We start from the raw sequence: 21,593 nt of genomic DNA on the forward strand, positions 1-21,593 counted from the left end.
AACATTACAGCTTTTCCTCTGACTATTACAAAGCGCTGACACTGGAGACTCCTTCCATAATTGTTAAATACACTTTTGAGATATCAGCAAGTCAAGCAGTAGAGTTCAGCAGTATTGTGGAGCGGTGAAATAATAACCAATCTGCAATGTGACCTTCTTCACAGGTGGTGAGAAAGTGATAGACGTCATTGACGTCGCGAGGCAAGCAGACAGCAAGATGAAGCTGAAAGAGTTCGTCAAGTATTTCTACAGCCGTCAACGGCCAAAGGTGCTCAACGTCATCAGCCTCGAGTTTTCCGACACCAAGTACGTATCTGTGTGCGCGCACGTGTGTGTGCGTGTGTTTGTCTCCTTTACACTTTGTTAATGCAGAGGAGAACCTTAGTGAGTCCTGAGCTCAAAGGATTTCATCACTAATATGGTTTGCAATAGGAAGACGTAATGAGGTGCATTAGACAAGGCTAGAAAATGGCCGCCACTTTCACAGAAGCACATAGTATTCATTAAAAAAAAAAAGTTAAGAGCTTTTTTAACTAAATGTTCTCTTGTTTGTCAGGATGTCCGAGCTAGTGGTAGTCCCTGACATTGCACAGAAGATGTCCTGGGTGGAGAACTACTGGCCTGATGACTCCTACTTCCCCAAACCCTTTGTACAGAAGTACTGCCTGATGGGAGTGAAGGGCAGCTACACGGACTTCCACATAGACTTTGGAGGCACGTCAGTGTGGTACCACGTGCTCTGGGTAGGTCACGTCACAGGAAGTCTATATAGTATATTTACTCTTAAAGATTTTCTTTGGTTTTGTAGAGCTGACATCTGAAGTTGCCTTACTGACGCTCCAGTGGCGTCTATAGCCTGGATATACTGGGTTAGGGTTCGACAAAGAGTAAGCTAGCATGCCATTTTAGTTTTTACGGTCCAGCTTTATTATGGTGTTGTGTGACTTTCCCACAGGGGGAGAAGATATTTTATTTGATCAAGCCTACCCCAACCAACCTCGCGCTGTACGAGGAGTGGAGCTCATCACCGAACCAGAGTGAGGTGTTCTTCGGTGAGAGAGTGGACAAGTGCTACAAGTGCGTCGTCCGGCCGGGAACCACCCTGTTCATCCCCACAGGTACAATTCCTGTCTCACATCTCAGCCCCTGCTGTTATTCTCTCCACACCGTTCATTATAGCTGCAGACTGGTCATTATGGCCGCCTGTGAGTACACACTTAGTGACGGATTACTGTGGCTTGCCTAAGTATTCACCCCCTAAATTAGTTCTGGTGCCGTCAGAAGTCACAAAATTAGTCAACCTGTGTATGAGTAAAGTAATCTCGATATAAATGCACCTGTTCCTGGAAGAGTTAATTAGAGAATATACCTAAAAAAAGAGCATGAACAGCAAGGAGATATCAAAACAAGTCTGGTACAAATGCCTCAATGCATTGTACTCGGAAGTTGAAACTTTCCAAGTCGATTTTCCCAATTTAAACACATTCCAGAGCAAGGTCATATTTGTATGGCTAGTCTCTCAATTTTATAAATGTATATAAAAAGATCTACATGAATCATGACTGCGTGATTAGCGATGAGAAATGACTCATAAGACAAGTGAACTGTTTTGTTTATCTCATCTTATTAGTGAAATTGGGCTGAAATTAAAAGAATTATGTTACAAAGCTAAACTTAGCAAGCTTTCTACAACACAAAAGCTACATATGTTAAGTAAAATCAAGTTTAATCAATTAGAAAATGATGCAAAGGGAAGTGTGTTTACTGTTGACTATAAAGAGATGCACATCAGAGAACTCAGCCTGGGTGGATGTTGTCCGAGTTCCTGACTGGGAATTCTGAGTTGACTGGCGATTCAGTTGCACTTTTCCGTGAGATAGGTCGGGTTTTTCCGAGTTGTGAGTACAAAAGTGCTGGGAAAGTATCAATCAGGGTTTAAAGTGGAAAGAATATGAAACAGCTGTGACTGCCTGGAAGGGGCCGTCCACCAAAAGTCAGTGGCTGGGGTAAAGCGTGCGACAGTTTTGTTTTGGATGTTCCGTACATTCTGTACAAAAGCTAGGAAGTGTTTAAAGCGTTTCTGTGGATGCGAGAGAAAGCTCTGCTTTTCCACTTAAAGCCAAGCAGCTGCCTTTAATGGCGGCTCCACAGGAAGCCCTGGTGTGATTTCTGCTCTTTTCTCTGGGGTCTGACACCGTGGGAGTCAATACTCGCCACCTCCACCCCACACACGCACACACACACACACACACGCAGACAGAGAGAGAGAGACAAAACATTTCCGTATAAACCCATATGCAGTTCAAACTCTGATCCAATCAGCTACATGGCACTTAATGGCATCTTCTATTCTTCTGTCTTCATCACACACCCTCTGTCACACGCAGCTCACACACTGTGTGTCTGTGTGTGTCTTTTTAGAGTATTATTGTAAAATTTTTGGGATTGATGGAGTTCTATATATCTATCAACTCAACAAGGGACAGATTTTGGTTTGGCTCCTTGTGTGATATTAATGGCTGACAGCTGGAAAAGTAGGGACAGCTGCAGTTTGTTCAGAAATGTGTATGTGTGTGTGTGTGTGTGTGTGTGTGTGTGTTCTGTTGGTCAGCCACTGATGTTTTCCGTCTCTTTCACCAGGATGGATCCATGGAGTTCTGACCTCAGAGGATTGCATGGCATTCGGTGGGAACTTTCTCCATAACCTTAATATCGGCATGCAGCTCAGGTGAGAGAGTTTATTCATATTTAGATTTCAAGATATATATTTTAGATTTTAGTTTATAACTTTCTAAACTGCATTCAATTTAACTCAGAATTGGGAAGTTGGAACTCGTGATCTTGGTGCCGCGATCTTATTCGTCTTATTCCAAATTGAGGGGCCGTTTTCTCTGGGTTTTTTTTTTTCGGAGTTAAGAGCCTTAGTCGAAGCATTACACTAGCAAGCAAGTAAATTGTAGGCTGAAATAAATTGCATACCGAAAACAGTTGCTATACTATATGGCCAAAGTGTGTGTACCCCTGACCATCACACTGACATATGCTTCTTCTGTTACCGCAAAGTTGGAAGCCCACAATTGTATAGAACGTCTTTGTGTGCTGCAGCATTACAATTTCCCTTCACTGGAACTAAGAGGCTGAAACCTGTTCCAGCATGACAATGCCCCTGTGCACAAAGCGAGCTCCATGAAGACATGGTGTGTGAAGGTTGGAGTGGAAGAACTCGAGTGTCCTGCACAGAGCCCTGACCTCAACCCCACTGAACACCTTTGGGATGAACTGGAACACCGACTGAACCCCAGACCTCCTCACCAACATCAGCGCCTGACCTCACTAATGCTCTTGTAGCTGAATGAACACAAATCCCCACAGCCACGCTCCAGAATCTAGTGGAAAGCCTTCCCAGAAGAGTGGAGCTTATTATAACAGCAACGTGGGAATAAATCTGGAATGAGATGTTCAAAAAGCACATGTGGCTGTGATGGTCAGGTGTCCACAAATAGTGTGTTTTGGCCATATAGTGTATATTAAGTAATAAATTCTTGTAGTACAACTTGTATTGTTTGTGTATGTGTCAGGTGTTATGAGATGGAGCGGCGGCTAAAGACTCCCGACCTCTTTAAGTTTCCTTATTTTGAAGCTATATGCTGGTATGTGGCCAAGAACCTGCTGGAGACCCTCAAAGGTGTGTGACAGTGCAACTCTTGTATGGAGATTATTTATAGTGATATTATAATCTATATTTATGGGAAAAAGACAAGAATTGTCACCAAACATTATGACTGTTGGTTTGTTACATGGTGATTTAACCCCATGCTAGTGCTATACACAGGAGTGTAATATTAGCAAGCTAGCAAAACAACTCAAGGGGGAGAAAGAACGTTCGTGAATGCCTTTTAAAGAGAGGCCAACTTTTTAAAGGGGATGGGCGCTAATTTTTTTCAATTAGAAAAGGGGGACTTTACTGAAAAAGTTTGGGAACCACTGGCTTTAAAATGATCATAAATATAACTTTTTCTAAGAGTTAGGGCTAGTCCATTTAGGAGTTATTTTTGATCTTAAGATTGTTTGTGAATATGAACCCTGGAGGAAAAAGTACAATGTATCCCTATCCATATTGTTATTCATGGACAGTACAGATAACCCTGAATCACCCAGATGTTACTAGATGGATCAGATGACAGGTTTTTGTTTCTCTTCATCAGAGCTGCGAGAAGATAACTGTCTGCCTCCTGATTACTTGACTAAAGGAGTGAAAGCTTTAATTACTGCACTGAAGAGCTGGCTAAGGAGAGAGGTAAGACACCACTAATAACGTATCATCTTTGATGACGTCAAACTGGTGTACATCACGCAGTGTTCAGTGTTGTTTGCCCCGTTCTCAGCGGATTTGCCCCCGAGCTCACGTGGGAGCTTCTCTCTGATTATCTCAGTAATGTAATCTGCACCTGGAGGAGAGCAGGGCTGAAGGGCAGCAGGTCAGAGCTGGTGTCTGGTGTCCAGTGAGCAGGACACGAAGCTCAGACTTCCCCTGTCTTACCACAAAACCCATCATTGTCTTCTTCCTTTTCACTCTTCCACTCCAGGTCACTGAGCCTGCCAGCGAAGTCCCCGATCATATCAGACCCAACCATCTCATTAAGGAGCTCACCAAGGAAATCCGTCACTTAGAGGTACCTTTCAGCACTCGTCTCGCTAATGGACTGCTTCTGATTTTTCACCAACGCAGTACCTGTTCTGCAGCTGCTTCTCTGTCTACACAGTTGGTTCAGTTCCAGCACCAAAATGCCAAGAGACTGTAAAAATCCAATTAATTACATGACCGGCATTAATACAGGCCAGGGTTTCCTGAACTTTTTTGTCAGCTGAACAACCCCTTCAACCTAACATCACATAGAGTACTTTAAGTAGGTTATAATTTCATAATAAATGGCAAAACCTGTTGCTTAAGGCATGTTACATTTCAGTTTGTGATGTATATTAACACCCAACACAGACCTTTCTATTTCTACTATTAGAATTTGTATTTGAACATATAAAAAAAGTTTATTTTTTATTTTATCAGTCTTATAAACTCCTTACAAGTCCACTAGTTAGGCTATAAATCATGAACAGTGCAGGTTTTTAATTAACTAATTGTTATTTATTAAAATTTCATAATAATTGTGTTTTCATGATACTATAATGATGATTATTTTTTTTAAAGCGGCAACCATGAGTCAGTTGTATGAAATAATAATTTATTAGTCATTCGTTAGTCATTGTTATAATCATTTTTGTACCATACTTTTATAGGGTTTTTTAATTAATTAATAATAAACAATTCATTATAATAATTGTTGTATGATTTTTAACAATTAATTACAAAACGGCAACTGTGAATTAACTATCAGAGGAAGAAAGAGCCATGCAACTGCAGCAACCTAAATCTAAAAATCTATTTAAGCAAATACACACTACAAACACACTACATCTATGTCATGTGTATTCTGACAGACTTGACTTTGGATGTTCTCAAAACCAGAAGTCTGATTTTTAAAGTTCAGCACAGTTGTTAATATCTTTATACTATTTATTATTAAACTCAAATATGTTAACGTAATGGTTTGGGTCTCAAGTCAGTAGAAATGTGAGATAGTACTTAAATATTTCCCTGGTCTTGTTCTAGCTTCAGCATCAGTTGTGTGTTGTTAAAGATTTCAATTTAGTGTTTAGCTGATTGTTAGTATGATGCTCTTGCTGGAAATGTGGATGACACAAGGCTGATCTACTGAATGTGTTTATTTGTTTGTTTTTTCCATCTGTAGGAGGATCAGAGTGGAAATGGTGGGAGCAAGCCTGTGAAATCTCAGGGAAGCTTAGCGTGTCCTTCCACGCGGTCGTCTCACGAGAGAGGCTCCCATATGCGCAAGAACGGCAGGCGGCTTCGGCATCACCACCAGCACCATCACTCTCACACACCCAAAGCTCCATCCAACCTGGACATCTTTGAGCAACACACTCAGGAGGTCCTGAAGAGACTGGAGATGAGCCCCTTTGAGGATGTATGTCAACAAATCTACATATATACAGTCCTGTACAAAAGTCTTAGGCACATGCAAAGAAATACTGTAGAGCAAAGATGCCTTCAACAATAATGAAACTGAATGTTTCAACAAAAGTACTATAAAGAGCAATAAACAGTAATAAATGAAACAAAGTCAATATTTGGTATGATGACCCTTTGCTTTAAAAAAAAAAAAAAAAACACTGACTCGGGTATAATGTGTCCAGTTTTATAAGGAATTGAGCTGTAAGTGTTACTGAGCATCTTGCAGAAGCAGCCACAGTTCTTCTGGAGACTTTGACTGTCGACTAGCTTCTTTTTTTTTGCAGCGAAACCCAGCAGCCTTCATTATGTTTTTATCTGAAAAGTGTCTCTTATGGAATCTGCTGCTTTCTTTACTGACATACAAACTTTTTTCTATAACATTTCATTTTGTGCTGGAAAACTACTGTTTGGGAATCTAAAATGTTTTTGCATTGACTCGATAATGTAAAAGACATGTAATAAGAATCTATAACAAAAAAAAAAAAAAACAGGGTGTCTATGACTTTAGGACAGTCCTGTATATTCACTAATGGAGAGGATTCAGAAAGGTGTCATCAATCTAATGATCTGCTCTCCTGTCTCTCCTGTTCAGGATTCTTCCTTCAGCCTGAAGGTCAAGTTCAACAAGGTGTCCACGGCCTCGGCAGCAGCTGCTGAGAGTAAGCTGGACAACCACCTGCATCTTGTGATGTGCAACGGCCGCATTATCAGGTGAGGCCACATTATCGGGTCACTTCCCGCTGTTCCTCCTCGTATGTAAATAATAGAACTAAAATAAAACACGATTTAAAAAGTCCTGCAAAAGCTAGATAATTTGGCTCAGTGTGAGTAATATGATAGACTTAACCACAAATTAGTTATGGAAATAACCATCTGCTGCCCGTTAAAAACTTCTTAAAAACCCACAGAACTATAAAGTGTTTTCAGATTTAATACAGAGGACAGCATCAGGATACCCTTACTGCTAATATTCCGGCTTTGCACCATTCACGCGGTTTTATAATGAAATACATCGAAAGTCCAGTTATGCAGGATGTGACTAGGGCTGGGCGATGTAACAGAAATAGCATATCATGATACTTGAACACATTTCTGTTGTACATGATGTGTATCACAATACACAGTTTTGCTAACAAGCTAGCAGCAAAACCCTTAAAAGGAGAAAAAAAAAAACATCTGTTAAAAAAATATGTAAAAATGATTGTGAGTTTGAGACTAGAGAGCAAAATTGGCTGTGCTCCCTGTGTGGGTGGGAGGGGCATACGGTCTCTCCCATGTCAATCACGGAGACATTAGCCAATCATGGGCGTCTGTTAGCTTATGTATATGGAAGAGGGCGGATAGTGCCTTCCTCTGAGTGTGTGTGAAGCTCGCTGGCTGGCTTCACGTGTCTCAGAGGAAGCACGTGTTAGCCTTCACCCTCCCCGCTCGCTAGCTGTCGTGTGATAGGAAAGAGCTAGCTGGTGGCCGGGAATTGGCATGTGAGCAAATTGGGGAGGAAAATGTTATGAAAAGATCTCAGAAAAGTGTATGTTGACATAATTTATGATGATATCGATGTTATATCGTCAGATTGCCCAGCCCTAGAAGTGACCTATGACACATTAATGGATTTGGTGGAATTTACTCATCAAGCACTTCAGTTTGTCTACCTCCTAATTCTTTCATTGTGTTTCTGGACTCTCAGAAATAATGCATCCTGTAATTTATTGTGCTCACTAGGGATAACCAGGATAAACATTTCTTCTAGCACAAATAGTCAAGACATAATCCCTGTTTCATTGACCTTTACATTGAATTCCTGCATGAACATTCAGCTGTGAAAGGGACTAGAAATAGGGTTGGTTTCTTAGCTTCCAGAAGCTTCACAGAATCCTAGGAAAACTAGTGATGTCTCAGGCATGTAAGGATAGATTCTATATGATGAATAGTTGCAATCTTATTTTAGTTACAGCAACATTTTTGACTTATTCTGGTGCTTTCTTGAAATCATTATGGTGAAATGGATAATTGAGTTGTTCATCAGTTGTGGTGAAACAGCCTTCGTGACTTTGTGGTATGTGTGTCTGTGTGTGTGTGTGTGTGTGTGTTTGCGCACACAGAGACGACAGGTGGCGCGTCCGGAAAAAGAACATGGCTGCCAAAGAGGAAACAGGTGATCAGAAGAGGTACACGGTAAAGGTGAAGGCAGTGGTGAAAGAGGAGGAAGAGGAGGAAGAGGAGCAGGGGATGAAGGAGGAGATGGAGGAGAAGCAGAGCTGCACAGCAGGTCACCAGAAGCACAGTCCTCTTAGAGGTGACGTGTGTTTGCAGTGGATGTGAAATACCTTAAAAAAGCCATCAGTGAGGGTTATGACAACAATAATGTGTGTTTTCTGTCACGTGTTTTCAGAGCTGTGTAAGAGGGAGAGCTCAGATCTCAGGAACAGTGAATCAGGATGCGCAGAGGCTTCGTCAGACTCCGAGTCAGAGCGACGTTACACTACACAGGTGCGTTTAAAAAGCAATTAAAGCCGTCACTACACTACACTTTAGAGCTGATCTGATGCGGTCGAGTAGGTTTCAGCGCTGCGTTAACACCAAAGCAACCTCTGAGGTGTAGGAAAAGTTCTGTGCTATACAAGCTTATTTAAGAACAACACTCTTATCCATTTATAGTTACCTTTTTGCCTGCAAAACAAGTTAGCTCCTGTTATCACTTACGTTATAGTCGCTATAAACACTTGTTCCCTCATTAACGTCTTTGTTTTCTCTTTCTCACTCTCTTGGAATAAAACATGACGAGACGAGCTGTTATAGGAAAATAATCAACGACAGGGTGGTGTGTTTCCTATAACAGCCGAAATCTTTTATTCCTCTTATACCACAGCAATTTTCTATAATTAAAGTTAATGTTGTACTTTTTTATCCATTTATAGTTACATTATTGTTATCACATAAACAGTAGTTCCATCACCAGCCTTTTTTTTTTTTTTTTTTTGGAAACCGTAACGATTACTCGAAAAGTTTTGCCTCTTACTGCTATAAAGCACTGACACTGGAGACTCCTTCCATAAATGCTAAATAAATGTCTCCTAACAGAAAAGTTCACCATATCACCAACAATCACACGATTACGTGTCTTTTTATCCGTTTACGTGGAGCATGCACCATCCATGTTCCTCTGAGTGAGCCGTTACTATAGAAACGGTAATGTATCGGAACGAGTGCATTAATATGAGCCCGTGATTTTCAGCTGCACTACCCTCAGAGCTGCTGTTACAGAAAATTAATCACCGCCTTCCAACCAATCAGATTCAAGAATTCAAAAGCTTTTGACTGATACATTTATTTATTTTGCATTCACTCTGGATTAGATTATAAACTCGGTGAAAGCTCTAGTCCTGTATATTTACCCAATTATGGTGTGTGTGTGTGTGTGTGTGTGTGTGTGCGTGTGCGTGTGCGCCCTAAAGGAAAAGCAGCAGTCATCAGGAGAAAACTCTGAGAGCTCATCAAGTGAGGAAGAAGAAGAAGAAGAAGAAGAAGAAGAAGAGGAGGAGGAAGTGGTAAGAAAGAAGAGCGTCTCACCCGAGAGTACAACAAGCAAGTGCAACTCCAGCAGCACTGCAGATTCCACCCACGCGCGCCAGCAACTCGGACACCGCAACAAACCTCGTGAAAGGTCAGAGGTGGTTTCCTGGCTTTGTTTTTGTTTTTTTTGTTTTTTTGTTTTTTTCCACAGCTCAAATAGAAAGACAACTTCTTTAACATCCCACTCATTTCCTGTTGTGTCGTTTTGTTATAAATATATATGAATGGGTTGCACAGACAAGGATATAGATCAGAGTTTACAGGTAATTAAGTATTTGTATCAAATTTTAATTTTTAATATTCATCTCATTTTAATTGTGGCTTAACCCTAATAATTAAAACCTTACATCCACTGTAATGCCAATCTAAACCTTGAACTCCAATTATTATTGCTGCTAAAACCACAGTGTCTTAAACACAACCCTGATTATTCATAAATAAGGTTTTAAAGTTAATCTAGGTTAAATCCTAGTCTTTAAAAAGTTAAATCAACCCAGTAAGAATGTAATAATAGTGTTTGTAGCAGATGTATTCAGACTTTTAACCCCATGAGCCTCACTTCGAACTTTTTTCCACATACACCCCTCAAATTATTGCCTATTATTAACTTGAAATTAAAATAAAACAATGTGAAAATTCTTATAGTAAGAAACACTGTTATTTCTAACAGTAAGAAACACAGAATATTTTTCTTGTATAATCCTTTTACAAATCGCATTACTGATTAACGTGACTCGTGAACATTTGCAGGAGAGCAGTGCGAGCTAGCCGTGTTTTAAACCACTTTCTCATTATAATCTCCACTGAAATGATTTGTAAAATGTCTTAGATTTAAAACATCGCTGTAGCCCTGTTTGATTTTCAGACGTTTTCTCTCTTTTAGGCCAAAAAACAAAAGTGCAGCTTTTGAGTATTTTCAGGCCAAATTTGTCAGTAGCATCCCTAATAACTACAGTTAAATTATGTTTTATATATATATTTATTTAATGATAGTTAAGCCAGACATATATTTACTGTGACAAAGCGAGGATGCAACTTTCAAACAGAGAGCTCAAAACACTTCTGTCAATCATTCATATGTCGATGGGCATTTTTATTAGGGGGGGAAAAAGAAGACTGGTCTTTTGATGTATTTTTTTCTTTCTGTTAAAATGCAGAGCTTCTATGCAAAACATGTAAAGGTTTAATATATATATGTATATTTTGTATTTTCCATCTCACCCACAAACACACCTGCAATTCCTTTGTGCCCCACAGTTTAATACCTCTGGTTTATAGTCAAACAAGAGAAGTTTGTAGTAAAACCTGTTCTCACTGTGTGTGTGTGTGTGTGTGTGTGTGTGTGTGTGTGTGTGTGTGTGTGTGTGTGCGCGTGTGCGTGCAGAGACCATTCTACCTCACCGAGTGCAGAGGCGGACGCTATTCAGGGCATGCTGTGTATGGCAGGGCTGCTGTACCCTCACCCGTCAGAGGAGGGTGCCAGCTCCCAGGAGTCCTGGTGGTCCTGCACCAGCCATCCTTCCCCTGATTACAGTAAGGCTTTACACATCATCAACACACTCAGCCCTGATTTACTGACGGTTTGTGTGTGTAAAACTGAGCGCTGGATAAGGGTCCAGTTTGTGCATTTATCTTAATGAACATGCAATTTCACCTTAAACAGTTAAAATTGTGATGTGTTGTTTTTCAAAAATTGTAATCATTGACAAATTGCTGTGGTATTAGAGGAATAAAACATTAAATCATTTTTGTTAAATGATAAATAAATATGCCCACAAATGTTTAGGCTTTATTTATTTAAATATAGACTGTTTTTTGTGTCAATTTGTTTTACCTTGGCATTAAATTCGTATTTTTCTATTTATACTTTCTCAGTATTTCTAAACATAATAAATTTGTGGAGAGTTATTGAAGCCATTGGTATTCTTTATTTCGATTCTATTTCCTGCAAGACACATAAAGCCAATCTTTTCGAACTGCTGCTCTACAGGTCAGTGTAACATATGTGAAGCAAAGCGCTATCTGCCCTCTTCCGCATGCATGAGCTCACAGATGCCTGTGATTGACTGATATGGCTGTGATTGACAGGGGAGAGAGAGAATGCCACTCCCACCCAGACACACAGCCAGTTTTGCTCTCTTGACTCCCAGCCACGGACGTGGCATCGTCAGGATTCAAACTCGCAATCTCCCAACAATATGATGATTCCGTTGCGCCACTCGAGACTCCCAAGCCATTGATATTGTATGAGGATGATTGGTATATTTTGTGTAGTGTTTGTGTACCTCTGACCGACTTTTTCTCTTCCACAGATGGGAAGGAAGCTGTGTCAGGAGAGGAGAACCCTGATTCAGACAGCAACTCCACAATCAGCAGTCAGGTAACCTCCGAGTCCTACAAATAAACACTACAAGTATTCACTCTGGATCTTCTGCCTGATGTCCTGTATGCTGTTCTGTCGCCTCAGGACGAGCAGCAGGTGCTAAAGCACCACAGCAGGGAGAACCGGACTGAACGGAGCCAGAGGTTACAGAACAACCAGAGCTTCATGGACAGTCAGGGCAGTGGGAACAGCAGCAGCAGCAGCAGCGAGGCCTGGGGCAGCCACACACACTCACCTAGGGGTGAAGAAAGCCCCGAGTCACGCTATCAGTACTGCGAGATGTCACTTTCCCCGCTCCTGCACCCAACGAAAAGACCCGCTACAAACCCCCCACCCATCAGTAACCAGGCCACCAAAGGTACCCAATTTGCTTCATTTCAGAAAAAACTAATTTATATGTACACATTTTATATATAGTGGAGGGTCAAAGGGGAAAGGCTTTTCAGATCAACAAAAAACTAAAAATGTAATATGAATTAAATTTAGCACTCTGTTCCAGACTTTAGGATGTTTCCTGAACTGTTTTATTATTTTTCTTTTTTGTAAATTTATTTTTCAAAATATATTTATATTATTGTAATAGATATTTATTATATTTCTTTAAATTTACTTTATTACATTATTATGTATTACATTTTTTATTTTACTTTAATAGCTTTTTAACTTTTTTAATATTTTAGATTTTTATTTTTTTATATATTGTATATGATGTACATTTTATTTTTGATATACATAATGTGAGAAATGTCACCTGAATCAGCGTAAATGGTAAAGTTTGTATAAAATATTAAAAGGGTTATTTTATATTGCTTTATTTCATGTTAGTTTTTTATTCCTCTTGTAATGACTTTAATTTGTTTAATATTATTTAAAAAAATATTTTAATACTTAATAAAAATGTAATTTATTTAAATACTATTCAAGTTAGTTGTCTGTATATCAGTTGTTCTTTTTATATTAGTACAATCAGTAGTACAATCATATTTATTTAATATTAAATGCCGTTATATTGTATGACAGTGCAAACCCTTTCTAATCTTTTTTTTTTTTCTTGTCTTTCTCAGGGAAACGGCCCAAGAAAGGCATGGCCACGGCGAAACAAAGACTGGGAAAAATTCTCAAGCTCAACAGACATAAACCGTTCTTTGTGTAGCACCGAGAGAGCGAGCGCCTGAGAGAGAGAGCGATCGAGAGTGACGGATGTATTTATGTCACAGACCCTTGTTGTGTGTCTGTGAGGATGAACAGGGTATTTACAGAGCACAGTTTCTAAACACTGAATGTGTCGGAAGCATGACGATGGCTGATGGGCAGATGGAGTTTGTTCCAGCTTTACTTTTAGCATGAACGTATCACATAAAGCATTTGAGATCGTGTTCCGAAGACACAGACTGGAACCGAAGACGAGGTCGTGCTGATGATGAGAAACGTCTGACGCACACCTGCTTTCAGCGAGGGACTCCTCGGACGTTCCCAGCGGCGTGTGAGCGATGAACTGAATTTCTAAAATGGTGCTTGACTTGTGAGGCCAGTCTCACAAGGGTGGAGGCTCGGTGGTGAAGCCACCCTCAACTTCCTCTTTCCTCCGTCACCTCAGCTTATAAAATGAACTTTCTAGCAGATCAAGATCTTCCCTGCTCGGACTACCTGACCCCTTCCCCTACTCCCCGAGCAGGGACGGCGAGGCGGCTTCAATCAGCGGATCAGGTTGTCTTTTTTTTTTTTTTTTTTTTTTTTTTTTTTTAAAAAAGAAAGGTATTTTTCTTAAGATTTTTACACCCACAGACTCCGGTTTATACACCATAATCTCGCATTGTGTTCTTGGTGTCAGTGATCAGGAATAAGCTCTCTGGCGCCCCCTCGTGGTGAACAGAGATAAAACCACAGGCGAAAACAGGTTTAAGACAGGTGATAATGGGGAAAAAGACATTTTCCACCTAATTTATTACAATTTGTACATTTCTGGTGCTTGTTTGTTTTTATTCAATTGTTCCTATTGCTTGTTAAATGGTGTATTTATTATTGCTAAGCGTGAATGATTATTTTTTATTTCAATGTGAATGTTGTTTGAGTTGTTGTTGACCGTGAGTATACAGTTTACTATAAGAGGAGCATTGACGCATTGCAGCAACATGGTTAGCATTTCATTAGCTACAGCTTCATTACATTTCTTTTCAGACTGTAAGCTTGACAGATGCCTGTGTTTAGAACGGAAAATAGCCTAGTGATCCTTAAGTAAGCTACTAGACTCGGCATAAGAGAGAAATTTCAGTCCTTACACATGTTCGCTACATGTATAAATAAACCATCTGTAGACCTGAAATTTCAGGGAAGTAGGAGTGCTTGGTATCGGACTGGTAGAGTTCTAGTTCAGTATGCATCACAACATATGCAGGGGTGCCAATAAATATGGTTTAGCTGTTACACTGTAATGAAGACGTCAGAAAACTTGTGCAGAGAAAGCCGTTCACTGAAGGGGAAAGGACAGGGCATGTGAAAGACTCACCTTTGTATGGCCGTGGTTGTTTTTGCTTTGCTGCAACTTTTATCTAAATGAACTCTAGATGTTCTCTGTGTCACCAACATTTAACATTTCCTTCCAGTCTGTAGACTTTCACAATTCTTTATGATGGTGTAAAGTGGAGGTAATTTTATGACCCCGACGTCCCAAAATTACGATAGTGTTTTAGGGCCACTGTTTAAAAATAAGAGTTTGAGAATAATGACACAATACTTGATGACAAAATGAAAAATCGCAATATTTTGAGAATGAATTCATAATACTATGACAATGAGATATATATATATATATATATATATATGTTTGTGTGTGTGTGTAGCATTCGTGTTTTAAAATGAGGAATGATTTGGTGACGGAGTTTCTTTTGTTGAAGGAGAAATCACAGGCTGTGGTTGTCTTCAGCCACTTTGGTTCCATCGTGCCATTCAAAAAGAGTGTGTAGATGAATGATAATCAAAATTATTGATCCGGAACCATCGACAGCCTTGAAGGCAACCACTGCCTGTGATTTCTCCCGCGAAGTTCGTGTGGATCTTTATTCTAAATAAACACAATTTCTTGCAAAGTTCAACGTTCTAATACTAATAATAATCAGGTGCTGATGCCCCTGGAGATTAAGAATATCTTTATTTGTGAAGCACATTTCTTTGTTTCTGTTGCCCTGATATGCACCATTCTGTATTGTATTACAACTTTATTCTCTAAATATTATTGCTTTTTTTCTCGAAATATTGTAACCTTTTTCTAAAAATATTATGACTTTTAGTCTCAAAATATTACAACTTTATTCTCGAAATATTATGACTTTAGTCTCATAATATTATGATTTTAGTCTAGAAATATTACAACTTTATTCTCGAAATATTGTGCCTTTTTTTTCCTCAAAATATTATGACTTTATTCTCATAATCGTGTATTCTTATTTTTTATTTTAACAGTGGCCCTAAAACACCGTCGTACAAAATTCCTCTTATACCACAGCAACATGCCAAGATGAAATTTTTTATGGATTAAAGAACATATCGTACTTTGTATAGTGAAAGGAATGTATATGAAAGGAATATGTGATGTATATGATGCTCAGATCTACAACTGTCTACAAATCAGTAAATAGCTTACACTACCGCTGGAGACAGTTTATTAAGATGTGCAGTATGATAGAGACGTGCTCGTGTTCGTTTTGGTTAGAAAACCTTTGGTTAAAAAGTATGAATTTACACTCAGCTTGTTGCTTATAAAATCCAAACACTTCTGTAATTATATATCTCTTCAGTCCACTTCAGATGTTTTCTCATTTCTGCTGTTAGCTTGGAGCCAACTTGTTCACCGATGTACACTCCAGGTTTGGTGGTGAGATTAGTTTCTTTGCGTGTGTGGATGTTCTTGTCAGAGTGTTGGCACCTCTGCGTATGTTCTGTGTGTTTATAATGAGAGCTGGTTAGCGTTTTTTGATCCAATTAAGAAAGCTCGATACTCAATCTCATCCCAGTGACTTCCTTTAACGTCGTGTTAATGTCGCTGCCAAATGAACAACGTTCCCTGGTTTAATGTTTGCATTCGTGTTCTTTTCTCTGCCCTCTGCAGTATAAGCTTTGCTGCCTCATCAAGCTCGAGTGAACAGAGACACTGTCTGAAATGGTGCTGAATATTGTAAAAATAATAATAAGACTAACTTTTATTTCATTGATGATTGGTATAGTAATGCAGGGAGGGGGGGATTTTAATGTTTTTGATGTTGAATTGGATTTGGCTACTCATCTTTTTACAAAGAATTGAAAGAGTATTTATTTTTCTAAGACGAGTGTTAATTTGTGTGAGGAGAAAAAAAAAAAAGGTTTTGCAACCGCAACCGACAATGTGTATGGATTTTGTTTGAGTTATAGCTTCACGTTTTTGTGTGTGTGTGTTTTGCCAGTTTGCTCTGTTTCCATGTAGTCTGAACAACCTCGGGTAATTGTCAGGCTAAAGCTCAAGGATTCGGCCCGTTTTTCGAATGCCAAATAAGGTCAATAAGTCCATTTTCATCGTCCCTCGTGAAGCTAGACATGAGGCAGTGTGTGTTCTGTCTATGTTCAACGGAAACGGTCCTCCCATTCAGCCGTCTTCATTTTTATCAGTATTTATCAGGAAGATTTAAAACTTTTTCAGGCAATAAGACTCCCACAAGCTTCCAGCTATTTCACGTTTTCCAGTTTTCTCAAAGCAAACCGAACTTCATAAACGCTCAGGGCTCATGTGACTGTTTTACCACACAGCTTTTGATATTTATTTTTTTGGAAGGACTTGCACGCACAGGCTTTGACCAACCCAACCGGTTGCATTCGGAGGTGTTGGATTTACAACGCAAAGCAACATCTCAAACCCCGATCACAAGTTGACGGAAAAAACAATGCCATGATCCAACCAGGATGGAATCTCAAGTCACCGGCTGATTGAGGCTTTAACACATGAGTGTGCTCATCAACAAACCTTTATTTCTTATGGTGCTAATTTGTCCGAACAGTACTCCAGCCAAAGTGTGTGTTCCTTTACTGTTGGAACGATGTGGATTTTGTTTGATGGTGTGCATGAATTTTAATGGTTTTCCCCCGACCAGATACTGCATTAACGAAGCCCTGCACTTCTGTCCCACACTACACGGCTCCACTTTCCTCTCCGCGTACTTCCTGTCGCGTCAGTAACGTTACGGAGCTGCAGGCGGGATTCATCATCATGCAGTACTTTTTGCTTGTACAGTATTTATTTGGCATTTTCCTGTTTATTTTTTATGTCTTTGTTCTACTCCGTTTCACACAGAATGAAAGTTGTGTTGGTTCCTAGTCTGGACTTCACTAGTTTTGATACCTAAATGTTTGTTTTTTTTTTTTTTTTTTCTTATTTAATTTTTATGTCAGATGTTTGTCACACTGTATGAAGTTGCGATGGGGTTTTCAGTAGGACATTTTTCAGTTGTACAATGTGGCCTGTACATATTAAAAGATTTATGAGTGAACACAATCTGCTTGTTGGAAGTGTGAGTTTGAATTTTGAATTTTGAATTTTCGTTGTGTGCGTGTGTTACGATATCATCCAGACTGTTTAACTGGAAATTACTTGTCAATTTTTAATGTTTTTTTTAATTTTTTTTTTAAATAAGTCGAACTCGATGCCAAAGGTCTCGACGGCGATGCCTCCTCCACTAACAAGTCTTCGGTCCTTCTTGTTACTAAAGTGTACGCCAGAGATAGCGTTAAAATATGTCAGAAGTGAAGGAAGCTATTGGAGAAACACTATTTCAGACACTTGACCTTGCTGTGACCTTGACCTTGCTGCACTTAATTCATTTTAAACTGCAGCAATCTGCAAATTGTTTAAGTGTAATTTTAAAAATAAGGACATACCTTTAATGCATTTATTGTTACATTTTAATGTTGTGGAACGTCCACGAAACAAATTCCTGTAATCATTCCGAATGTCGGAAAATGTCACGTTAATAACGTTACAGCTTTACCTCTGACTGTCACAGAGCGCTGACACTGGAGACTCCTTCCGCAAATGTTACACACGTGTCTCCTTACAGAAAATTTCACCATGTTAACAATCACGCACTTTTTTTTTTTTTAATCTGTATGTGGAATTTCCACTTTACACATTCCCGTGTAGGTTGTTACCGTAGAAACTGTAACGTTTTAAAACAAAACCTGTGATTTGCAGCCGGAACTGTGTTCAGAGCTGCCGTTTATAGAAAATTAATCAACACCTGACCAATCCGAATCGGGAATTCAACAGCCGTGGGGTTTAAATTTTAATGTTGCACTTTAATGAGTGAAGATGGCACTCAAATATTGATGATGACATTTACATATAAGGATTCACTTTGTAACACGCACACACACACACACACACACACACACACACACGTTTCCTTGGAAACACCTGCCGAGTATGTATCAGTACTTCCATTTTGCTTGTTTTTTTTATTTTTATGTAATCTAATGAGCTACAGTAATGAATGAAACGTGTAAAAAGAAAAAAGCATTGTGTCCAGATACCATGTTGTGGGAATTGTGTGGGAATTGTGTGGGAATTGTGTGGGAATTGTGCGATGCAGTGACCCCGATCCCATCCTGAGATCTCCGGTTACAGTCGGCGTGGAGTTCCTCAGGTTTCTCCTCACATCCGTGTGGGTTTCCTCCGTGTTCTCCGGCTTCCTCCCACCTCCCAAACCTCTGCTAGGAGGTGGATTAACGAGGATAAACTGCGACTAGGAGTGTAACTCCTGCCTCATGCTCCATGTTCCCGGAAACCCAGTGTGTGTGTGTGTGTGTGTGTGTGTGTGTGTGTGTGTGTGTGTGTGTGTGTGTGTGTGTGTGCGTGTGCGTGTGCGTGTGTGGACAGATCCAGGATTGGGTAAATTCCGAAAGTCTGTGGAAACAACCAATCATGAAAATCATGTTGAGGACGGGGCGATTTGGCGATGTCATGTTGCTCTTGTGAGAAAATACATCACACTACACCTTTCTGACCTACACTGGATCTTTTCATTCAATTTTATATATAGCAACCACCTAGCAACCACCTGGGATCATGTAGAACCCTCCTAGAAACACCATAGCAACCATCTGGGACCCCATAATGGCCACCTAGCAACATACTAGCAACCAACTTGGTTAGCATAGCAACCATTTAGCAGCACCCTAACAACACCCTAGAAACTAACTGGGTTAGCATAGCAAAAACTTAGCAACGCCCTAGCAACCAGCTGAAATATGACAGCAACCACCTAGTAAGCCCCTAGCAACTAACTGGGTTAGCATAGTAATCACCTTGCAACACCCTAGCAACCAACTGGAATAAGATAGGAGCCACCTAGCAACACCCTAGCAAACAGCTGGACTATGATAGGAGCCAACTAGCAACACCCTAGCAACCAGCTGGGATACCATAGCAACCGCCTAGCAACCAACTAGTAACGTCCTAGCAACCAAATGGAATAGGATAGGAACCACCTAGCAACCAGCTAGACTATGATAAGAGCCACCTAGCAACACCAAAGCAACAAGCTGAGATACCATAGCAACCACCCAGCAACCAGCTGGTATATCATAGCATCCATCTAATAATGCCCTGGCAACCAAGTGGGTTAGCATAGCAACCACCTAGCAACACCCTTGCAACCAACTGGAATATGATTGGACACGCCTAGCATCACCCTAACAACTAACTGGGTTAGCATAGTAATGACGTTGCAACACCCTAGCAACCAACTGGACTATGATAGGAGCCACCTAGCAACACCCTAGCAACCAATTGGTATATCATAGCAACCACCTAGCAACACCCTTGCAACAACTTGGAATATGATAGGAACCGCCTAGCAACACCCTAGCAACCAGCCGGGATACCATAGCAACCAATTGGAGTATCATAGCAACCGTTTACTAACGCACTAAAGACCAACTGGGTTAGCACAGCAACCACCTAGCAACGCCCTAGAAAGCAGCTGGAATACCATAGCAACCTTTTAAAGCTTAAACTTGAACACATTTTAACCTATTAACATTTAACCTTTACAGATTATAATCTTTTAGCCATTTAATCTTTAAATGATTAACTTTTAAACCTTTAAACGTTTCTAAATCAACGACATCAAAAAAAAGTAATATTATAACTCTTTTAGCGTGTTTAGCGGCTCTCTCAAAACAACATCAAAGTTTCTCATGAACTTTAACCTTCCAGTTCCAAACTATTGTAGAATGTTTAACCTAGAAAGAGAAATGTTTCAAACATTCTCAGTAAAAAAATGGCGCAAATAAAAATTTGGCGCTAACGGGTTATTTTTATTTATGTATTTGTTTATTTGTTGCTAGCCAATTAGCAAGCTCGTAGTGTCGTGCGCGTGCGCGCCCGCGCGCAGGAGGGGGAGGAGGGAGGGAGGAGGGGGAACTCGCGCGAGCGCATCATTTGATAGGTTGCTGTGTCACGGCGCTCGGGCACGCGCATAAGAGGACTGCTGCACTCGGGCACGCGCGAGCCTGTGACACAGACGCCATTTTATTTTTGAAAAATCAAACAGAAACTGGGGGAAGGCTGAAAAACCCGACCTTTTTTAAAAAAAAAAAATTCTGTCGATATCTTTTTTTTTCTTTTTTTGGAGACGAGAAATCTTGGAGAGAAAATGATCACCGACCCGTAATTTTGTATGACTTCGAGGTAATTTGTGTGTTTGAGCTGTCTTGTCAAACATTTCAGTGCCTTACGTTAACGTTAGCTCATGGTAGCACTGCTGTGCTAAAGCTAGCTAGCTAGCTAGCAGTCTCGCGCGAGCCTAGCGTGTAGCTTAGCTTCCTGTATAGCATAGCATAGCGAGAGTTAGCACTACAAAAGCAGCTTCAACACTTTATTAAACATAGAAGAGCATCTGTGACAAGATGGCGTGAAATTCTCACTTTAAAAACATTTTTTTTGGTAGAATTAAGTTCCCTTTCCTAGTCAGTGGTGTAGGCCCAAACACTAGCCTGTCTAGCTAACTAGCTATACTACCTTTATAACTATTTTTTACTTTAACGTTTAATGCAGCTATCGACCTAAAGTGCACGCGCTGTTGTTTCTCATTTTGTGCACTAAATATAATATTTGATATTAGACAAAACCGAAGTTGAGGAGTTCAGTGTTAATATTTAGCTCAGCCACCTGGCCTAGCCTGCTAGCTCACTTGGCTAAAGCTGCTTGTAAGCCAGATAAGCTGAGTTAGCTAGCAGGCTAGGGCTGAACAATAGACTTCTCTAATGCTAGCTTTAAAATTTTTTCTTTATTTCCCATCTAATACTCCAACCTAAAATTTCATGACACGTTTATACATTTTTTTCATCCGGTTTTTTAACAAATTTTAGCGTGTGAATATCAAGTGTGTTTGTCAGTGTGTGCTATTTCAGGTTTGTGTTTTGTGAACAGTTGGAGCCAGTGCTATGCCTTGGCAGCACTATTTAAAACTTATTGACCCACAAATGTTCATTTTTTTTCCATTTATGATAAATTTAGAGGAA

General features: G+C 39.9%; 2 protein-coding genes across 5 annotated transcripts in view; both read left to right on the forward strand.

Moving 5' to 3' along the window:
* The window catches only part of kdm7ab (lysine (K)-specific demethylase 7Ab), a 38,538-nt gene extending 24,754 nt beyond the window's left edge, over positions 1 to 13,784 (forward strand). For both annotated transcript variants that reach the window (XM_034305957.2, XM_053235460.1), the window contains 16 exons: positions 165 to 306; positions 557 to 743; positions 956 to 1,118; positions 2,641 to 2,728; positions 3,579 to 3,685; positions 4,206 to 4,297; positions 4,587 to 4,673; positions 5,808 to 6,044; positions 6,684 to 6,802; positions 8,194 to 8,387; positions 8,484 to 8,581; positions 9,547 to 9,755; positions 11,049 to 11,197; positions 11,977 to 12,044; positions 12,132 to 12,405; positions 13,112 to 13,784. In XM_034305957.2, the coding sequence (XP_034161848.2) occupies positions 165 to 306; positions 557 to 743; positions 956 to 1,118; positions 2,641 to 2,728; positions 3,579 to 3,685; positions 4,206 to 4,297; positions 4,587 to 4,673; positions 5,808 to 6,044; positions 6,684 to 6,802; positions 8,194 to 8,387; positions 8,484 to 8,581; positions 9,547 to 9,755; positions 11,049 to 11,197; positions 11,977 to 12,044; positions 12,132 to 12,405; positions 13,112 to 13,200 (2,303 nt within the window). In that variant the 3' untranslated portion in view covers positions 13,201 to 13,784. The remainder of the gene's footprint in view (positions 1 to 164; positions 307 to 556; positions 744 to 955; positions 1,119 to 2,640; positions 2,729 to 3,578; positions 3,686 to 4,205; positions 4,298 to 4,586; positions 4,674 to 5,807; positions 6,045 to 6,683; positions 6,803 to 8,193; positions 8,388 to 8,483; positions 8,582 to 9,546; positions 9,756 to 11,048; positions 11,198 to 11,976; positions 12,045 to 12,131; positions 12,406 to 13,111) is intronic.
* A 6,787-nt stretch (positions 13,785 to 20,571) lies between these two features.
* Positions 20,572 to 21,593, forward strand: part of cnot1 (CCR4-NOT transcription complex, subunit 1) — a 28,884-nt gene continuing 27,862 nt past the window's right edge. For all 3 annotated transcript variants that reach the window (XM_026946544.3, XM_053235339.1, XM_053235340.1), the window contains exon 1: positions 20,572 to 20,760. The gene's annotated coding sequence lies outside the window, so the exon portion shown is untranslated. The remainder of the gene's footprint in view (positions 20,761 to 21,593) is intronic.

This window comes from Pangasianodon hypophthalmus, chromosome 7, assembly GCF_027358585.1.
Source record: "Pangasianodon hypophthalmus isolate fPanHyp1 chromosome 7, fPanHyp1.pri, whole genome shotgun sequence".
Taxonomy (NCBI): Eukaryota; Metazoa; Chordata; class Actinopteri; order Siluriformes; family Pangasiidae; genus Pangasianodon; species Pangasianodon hypophthalmus.